This window comes from Chaetodon auriga, chromosome 17 (genome assembly GCF_051107435.1).
Source record: "Chaetodon auriga isolate fChaAug3 chromosome 17, fChaAug3.hap1, whole genome shotgun sequence".
Classification (NCBI taxonomy): Eukaryota; Metazoa; Chordata; class Actinopteri; order Chaetodontiformes; family Chaetodontidae; genus Chaetodon; species Chaetodon auriga.
Genome location: NC_135090.1, coordinates 481159 through 489182, shown reverse-complemented (window position 1 = coordinate 489182; position 8024 = coordinate 481159). Strand labels below are relative to the sequence as shown.

The 8024-nt window shown below is 38.2% G+C and overlaps 1 protein-coding gene across 1 annotated transcript in view; it reads right to left on the bottom strand.

Moving 5' to 3' along the window:
* Positions 1 to 3303: 3303 nt before the first annotated feature.
* LOC143335633 (tropomyosin alpha-1 chain-like) overlaps positions 3304 to 8024 on the bottom strand; it is a 46990-nt gene continuing 42269 nt past the window's right edge. Inside the window, exons 9-10 of the mRNA XM_076755191.1 lie at positions 6118 to 6196; positions 3304 to 3745 (exon numbers count right to left, since the gene is read on the bottom strand). Coding sequence (XP_076611306.1) covers positions 3742 to 3745; positions 6118 to 6196 — 83 coding nt within the window. The 3' untranslated portion in view covers positions 3304 to 3741. The remainder of the gene's footprint in view (positions 3746 to 6117; positions 6197 to 8024) is intronic.

The window sequence follows — 8024 nt, the reverse complement described above, 5'->3', positions numbered from 1 at the left end:
TGATAGGGTACCACCACTCATCCTCTCAAGATCCCAAATTTCTGACATATTTAAGCATTGAGTCTTTCTGATTCATTGTGCAATATTTATCACAATCCTGAATGATCAATTTTGTTACATGAAGTAACAAGGATCAAGTACAACTGGACAGACTGATTTAGATTTCACTTGATGGCTTTGCCACAATCTACCTCAAACATGAATGAGTCCAGAGCTACTGCACTGTTCTGGGGATAGGCAGAGTAAGTCACTGTGGTGGAGGTGCTTTATGTAATTGGAGGCAAGCTAGGTCCTCATCAAAGCTGTCACCTGTGCTTGTCGGAGGATTCTCCTGTTCTTTCTGTACTTTCAGGTATTCTGGAAGATTAAGAAGTTTAGAAGGTTTTCCACTGGTCAGTCTTGAAACTGTTGGCATTTGGAATATTAGCAATGGCATTGATGACACCGCAGAAGTAAGACTTTTACAACTCTGATCATTATCAGGCGCAACAGACTGGTTTGGGCCAGGTATCTCATAAACAGAAATAATAAATGGAGACTCATAAATAATAGTAGTGCAAAACAGCAGGTTGTGATGTAATGGAAAATAACATCAGCACAGTGCTACATTAAATGATGCTGGTGTTAAACAGTCAGTCCCTAACCCTACCCCAGCTGTTGGAATGAAGGTTCTTTCTAACACAATGGATACAGCAGTCTGTTACTGAAAGAGCTGCTTAAGCCTTCCACCATCTCATGCAGGGGGTGAGAGGGGTTGTCAATGATTGATGTCAGCCTGGCGAACATCCTCATCTCCTCGATGGTGTCCAGAGGGCAGTCCAGGACAGAGCCAGCTCTCCTAACCAGTTTGTTTAGTCTTTTTCTGTCCCTCTCTGAGCTCCCACAGCCCCAGAAGACCACTGCGTGGAAAATTGCAGATACCACCACAGTGTCCTACATACTGCAAAGAACCTCAGTCTTCTTTGCTGGTGTCTTCCACACCAATGCCTGGTTGGTATGCGAAGAGGGCGAGCTCACTGCTCACCAGGTGACAGAGCTGGTTCAGTATGATCCTGTCCAAGGTCTTCATCAGGTGGGAAGCTAAGTCTACCGGCCTGAAGTGGTTAGACTCTCTGGGAACCACACAGGAAGTGTTAAAGTTATATACAAATAAAACTGAATTGAACTGAATTGAAAACTCTCACAACATGGTGGAAATAAGTCACATTAAGACAACAGGTATATGCTAATTTCCATCTGCTGTTCCTGGATTGCGCACATGAGGATAACACACTACCACAATAGTAGGAGCCTTTGATTATGGTAAAGCTAACTAGGTAAGTTACTTTGCTAGCATTAGCTGAGGTTGTTAGCTCCTAACTTTATTCAAGCATTAGGTAGCATTAGCTTCCTAAGCATGAGGGTGTAGATTAACACAAAATGCCAATAACGGCAATTACTGTAATAAACTAGTGCTAAACTCTAGGTTGAACATGTGGAAGTTATCTGAGGTAAAAAAAAAAAAGCAACTTACCGATCAAAAACAGGCTGTTACCCAATCAATGAATGACCGAACATGGAAGTGACGTCTTAACTGCACACAGACTTTGATGAGACTAACAGAATAAAATTTCCCAGAGTGTGGTAAATGCAATAGATGGGGGGCATTGTCTTTTGAAGACAAGAAAAAAAAGAACCTACAGCAATATGAAATGCAACTGATTTAAATTGCCACTTTGCATATTGAACGGCCAAAATGCAATATGCAATATGCATTTTGAAATAGCTCGACCAAATTGTGCATTGTGATGATTTTGTTATTAGTTTTACTTCCAGTTTTATGTTGAAGATTGTCCTCATATTATCTTTGCTTTACTTCCTGTGTTTTCCCACCTTTGTAATTGTTGATTTGTTTCATTCTATCCTCATTAGTCTTCTCTTCCTAGTATATTTAAGCCTGTGTTTTCCCTCAGTCTGTGCCAGTTCGTTGTTGTATATTGTGTGTCAAGATTTCTTGTGGTCTGTAGTGTTTCCCAGTGTTTCCAGTGTTTTTGTAAATTACTTTGTTGGTTTTTTCCCCTGGACCTTGCCTGTCTTTGGATTTGACATTTGCCTGCTTCACCACACCCGTAAACCTCTTGTTATTGCCTTTTTTGTGAATAAATTATGTGAACTGCACCAACTCTGACTTGATAGTTTGTATCTGGGTCCAACCCCTTGCTTCATTGTTCTCCCGGTCTGCACAATTGCCAATGGCCAATTGATTTATCTTTCATCCTAATTTTTTATCAAAATAATTTAAGATGAACTGAGGATTGTATTGTCACTTTGCATATTGAATTGGCAGTTGCAAAATGCACTTTCAAATTGCACACTGAAGTGCCAATTGCAAAATTCATGTTGGGCATTTTAATATCAATGTCTATGAGGACTGACTTGCTTTTGGAACCACCCTGAAGTGGCACTTTGACGAAATGTAGTTTTTGGCTCCATTTTTCAGCTCTGGAGGTAGCCACTTGAGTTACAATCAAGTGATCCTACCCCATGTATATTAAGGGAAGACAAAATACTTCTTGACAAAAAACATCAGTATAACGCTGAGTGCATTTTGGAGATTTAAATCAAATAAGTCAATTGACTGTTTAATATTACTGATGTATTAATTCCACCTTCTTTGAAGAATTGGGATTGGAAGCTCCCTACATCTATTTTTGGAGTTGTGCGAGATAAACAATTTTGTCTTACTTTATGAAGACCATGCATTATAGTGCATTATGGGGGCACACTTACTACTCTTGATGGCTGATATGCATATAAGTAGTGTATTGTATATATATCTCAATGTATTATAAGACCCATCAGTCAACCTCTAGTTTCTGAGTAGTCAAGAGCACCCAATAGACACTTGAAGTTATAATTCATTTTAAGTAACTATACTAAATCTATAATGTTTTATGACTGCTCATATAGTGCATCAGAAAGAATTATGTGTTTATGAGTATAGTCATAAAGGCATCATGAATGCATTATAATTCACTGTGAATGCCCCCATAATACACTACGGATGTGGTCCGCATGGAAAATGTTATTTAGGTAATAGACTTTTATTTCAATGCTGTTTTCAATCATTATGATGAGCAGTGAAACTTCACCAGGAACTCACAGGAACATGTTGCATATTGGGATTAGTTCTCTAAACAATTTTCTAGAGCTGACTTGCAGTTTCACATAAACAACATCTAAAGAGCTACTCCAAATTGAGTCATTTTGTGCCTAAATAATCACAAAAAGTTCTGCAAGATTCTGTAAGGACTGAGCACTTTAAACTGTTATAGTGCTATTATAACTTTAACATAGAAATATTAAAAACATGGGTGTAACATAAACAGCCACAGACACAGATGCATTAATTCAAGAATTTCTCCCCTCTACTGTTTAACACTGGTACAGAGCAGAGCTGAGACAGAAGTACAGTGAAATCAGACAAAGCATCCTTAAACAGAAAACCTCCAATGAACAATGGCTATTAGATGACTAGAGACTGACTGAAAAGACATAAGTTCAGCAGGTACACTGAGAAAGTACTGAGAAGAAATTACAATATTTCAACAGTTGAGGAATGGGGACAGATTGATGGACAGAAAAAAGGGGATGGGGATGGGGGAAGGACAGAGAAAAAAGTAGAGCCAAGAGACGATGTTCAGCAGCAAAAGGGAGAGTCTTGACACCACAACCTGACAGGATGTTTGAGCTTCTGGACATTTAGCTGAAAGTACAAAAAGTGAGACAATGTGTTCATGTTGTTGTATGTTTTAACTAACATGCCTCAGCAGTGCAAGTACAATCGTACAGTTGAAGGTCATTAAAGTTTTCAGACCCATTTCACAAAAGTGAAAGTCTTTTTGTTTTGATTAGCCATGGTTTCTCTCTCTCTCTCCCTCTCACTAGATTTTCCTCTTAGTGATATTGGTGCATGTACTAAATGTAGTATAGTTGTCATGTTTAAGGTGAGACTTAGTGAATTGGAAGCATTGCTGCACACCATGAAAACTCAATTGTTAGCTAGCTTACTTAGCCAGGCCTCAGTAGCTGGTGCAGAACAACCAAGTGTAGCTCCTGCTAGCCACCCCTCAGCACCTCCTGAGCATTCAAGAAATCAGGGAGGCTGGGTGACTGTCCAAAGGAAGCATACCCCTTCACCACCAACCAGTTCATGTTTCGCACTCAGCGACACACCCCAAGAAACCAACTGTGATAAGGCAGCTCTATTTCTTGAAACACCAGCTACCATCATTAAATGTATTCCTGGAGCAAGAGCGGGTGACTTTGAATCCTATGTGAAACTACTAGCTAAGGATAAGCATAAATAGTTTATTATTCATGTCGTTGATAGTGACAGGTCACTAAAATTTATGTAGAAACAGAAGTAAACAGAAGAGGAGTTATACATAATAATCTAATTAAAATGACCAATATCACTGCAATACTATTGGACAGGAGTATTAAATCATCTAAAGCTGTATTAGTAAATTATTAATATCAAATCATATTATTGATTTAGCTAGTCTTAGTGAAACCAGGCTGTGTCATGTTAGCCTAAATGAATATACTTCCTCAAGACATATCAGTACTCATTCTGGAATAGCCTCTTCCCAGAATCCTCCTTTATCGAATCATCATTTAATAACTTTTGAATTCCTATTACTGGACTATATGCCACTGTGCAAAAATTCCTATATTAATGTCTATCTGATTGATTCCATTGGCATTTATTTCAATACCATGCCTCAATATAATGGATGATTACTATGCTAACATCGGTTCTTCTCAAATTGCTTATCTTGTTGATAGTGCTGCAGGCTGACTGCATGTGACAGTCAACTCAACTGCCTCTACTTAGCTCTATCTTATACCCCCAAATCTGCAGATAAAGGCAAACATGACAAAAACATGAAAGAAAGTGGCATTCCACCAAAAGTGAAGAATTTTGTTAAGCCTGGAGAGACAGTCAGCCCATTACCCATCATCAATAGAAGGAAATAAGAACAACCCCTGGTTTCTATTCAGCATTGTAGCCAGGCTGGTAAAGAGTAATCTCTCTTGAGCCTTGTATTCTTATAGGCCTAGGTAGTAACAACATCATGAGCTAATTTCATTATAAAATTCTAATTATTAGAGACAAATTCATCGCCTCTTGCCCTCACCTGACACCGATTTATCTTCAAACACAGGAACCTTAGAAATAGCTGTTAAACCTGATATATATTACACTACATACATTTTTCTCACATTCACCAACTGGAGCTGCCACGAATAAACACTGCTATCCTTCTAATTTGCAGTTTTCTGTGATTATTCATGGTCATTGCAAAACTCTGGCACATCCTCTCTCAAAAGATCTGGAAAAACTAAAATATGATCTCTGAAAAGAGATCATATTTCTCCCATCGTGGCCTGTATGCACAGGCTCCCTGTAAAATCTAGAATAGAAAAACCTTGTCTTTACCTGCAAGTCCCTAAATGGTCAAGTATCATCATATCTTTGAGCTCATAGCAACCCATCACCCCTTTAGAACACTGCATATTCTGGCAGGATTTAATTGGATTGAATTGAAATAGTTGCTTCATAGGTCTCCCATGTCCTCATGCACTCAGACCGATAATCACCCATCCAAAAAAGATATGGAGAAAGTTGTAAACATCACTTTTCAGCCTGGTGTTAATTTTTTTTTTGAGTGTGCATACTTTTTTTTATATTATGATGTATAAAGATATTATTATTAAATTCAGATGTTCATTTTAACTGTATCATTCATCTCGAAAACAACGAAAACAAGATCAAGGAGCTAAATGGCTTGTCTAGATCTTTTCCTTTTCAGTATATCACAATACTAACGCCTAAAGCTATTTTCACTGTTGCTATAAAGAGATATAATATTAAACATCTGACTAAATAAACATGCTATACATTAAGTATTTTATTTTTGTTAAATCAAAAGGAACATATGGAGATGGTTTTTCCTCTCAAATATTAGAAACTCAGAGACAGATTGGTGTACAATGCAAATGAAGACGAATTTTACACTTGTAGGCTCAATAAGCATGGTTCTCACTTACACATTTTATAACACTACTTACATAGAGGTCATGTCATTAAGGGCATGATCCAGTTCCTCACTGATGGCTTTGTACTTGAGTTTCTGTGCATAAAGCTCATCTGCAGGTCCATACAGGAAAGTTGTGTTGCAAAGGAAAGGGAGAAAAAAAGAGCAGAGAAGCTGAAAATAGTATTGTGGAAAATTAGACATTCATAATCATAAAGAAACCCATGTAATGTATCACAATCTAATAGAATAGAAAGTTAAACCCTGGTTAAAACCTTGGTTAAACTTTTGTCCACATGGGTGACACATGCAGGAAGTGAATATTAGGTAGACCTTTCAATACAATGCAAGTATACAGAGGTCTGTCACAAACAAATACGTCCAATTGTAATGATCAGGCCCTGTAAGGTCATCTCATGTGTTCTCATCCCATGATCTTTAACCTACATGAATGTCCTTCATAGCCTAGAGCCGTAAGGATAACATGACTGGTGAGAGCCACTTCTCCAATTCTCATAACAAAAAGGCAGATGGCACTCTGGTTGTTGACAGTCTTGTCTCCTCTTCTCTGTTTGTGATGTCTATTGCATTTAGATACGTGCTTCACACAACACACACTCATACAGGTTGTTTAACACGTGTCCAGAACAAGATATGGTATGCCCAGGCCTTGGGAACTGACCAATTATATTCTGTAACGTATATCTGATTATTGTACTGGATTTGGTCAAACCCAACATGATAAATGTGAACTTTTGTCTGACAACTATGCTCATTCTGGCGAAGATCCTGCGGGAGCTCTGTCAGTCTGAGACCAGCGCTGTATTACTTTATATGTGACCTCAATAAATACTTTGACTGTGAACTGAAGATTGCTTTGGACCATTCTTGGGCTTTCAACAAAGAACCAGGCTAACACGATAGTCTCTTTCAATTAATATGCCATCTTGACTTAAAGTGATATGATTTGATTTAAAAAATAATTCCTCTTGTATCTTGATGCACCGCAACTTTTGGTTTTCATATGACTACAAAGTCAGATAAATTCACTTACATTATCTGTTATTAACAAAACCGATTTATGCCAAACTGCCATTGGCGTTGTATGTTCACTTATTTAATTCATCGATATCGAAGACTTTCATTTAGCCAGGAAAGATGGTCTTAAAACATGCAGCAAGGCCCTCTGCAATGCCAGGCAGCCTATTACTCATCATTAATAGAGGAAAATAAGAATAACCCTAGGTTTCTTTTCAGCAGTGTAGCCAGACTGACCAGTCATTACTCTATAAACTGTGTTACTGTAGCTCTCAGTGGTAATGACTTCATGAGCTTCTTTAATGATAAAAAGCATCTTTCATCCCCTATTTCTTCCCTAAGTCTCGTTACATCAGACTCATATCAGAGAGTAGTTGTGGTATATAAAGCACCAGTGAACAGATGATCACTCCGTTTGACTCCTGCTCCCGGTGCATGTGGTGGCTGCTATTGTTTGGTGTGTTGGCAGGTATGTGAGGAAGTAGTGATGGTGAGATAAAGCTTCTTGAAGACTTGAAGCCTTCCAGCCAAATGGTTCAGAAAAAGGTTAATTTCTTGAGGCTTCATATCAGAATCAGAATCAGAATCAGAATCAGAAAACTTGCCAAGTACGATTTTACACATATGAGGAATTTGTTGTGGTGAAATTGGGGTATGACACATCTACTAAAATAAGAGCACAAAATATGACAATTTAAATATATATACAGAAGTCTGTTTTTTGTTGTTTGCTATTTGTTTGCTATCACAGTCTGTTTTTCAGAAAGAAGTCCAAGTTGAGCGTTAATGTAACGCATAGAGTTGTATTTATATCAATGTGACAAAATGAGTCCGAGGTGGAATGTGAAGAGTGTCGGGGGGGTTCTGGGCCTTGTTGATAAGGCTGACAGCAGACGGGAAAAA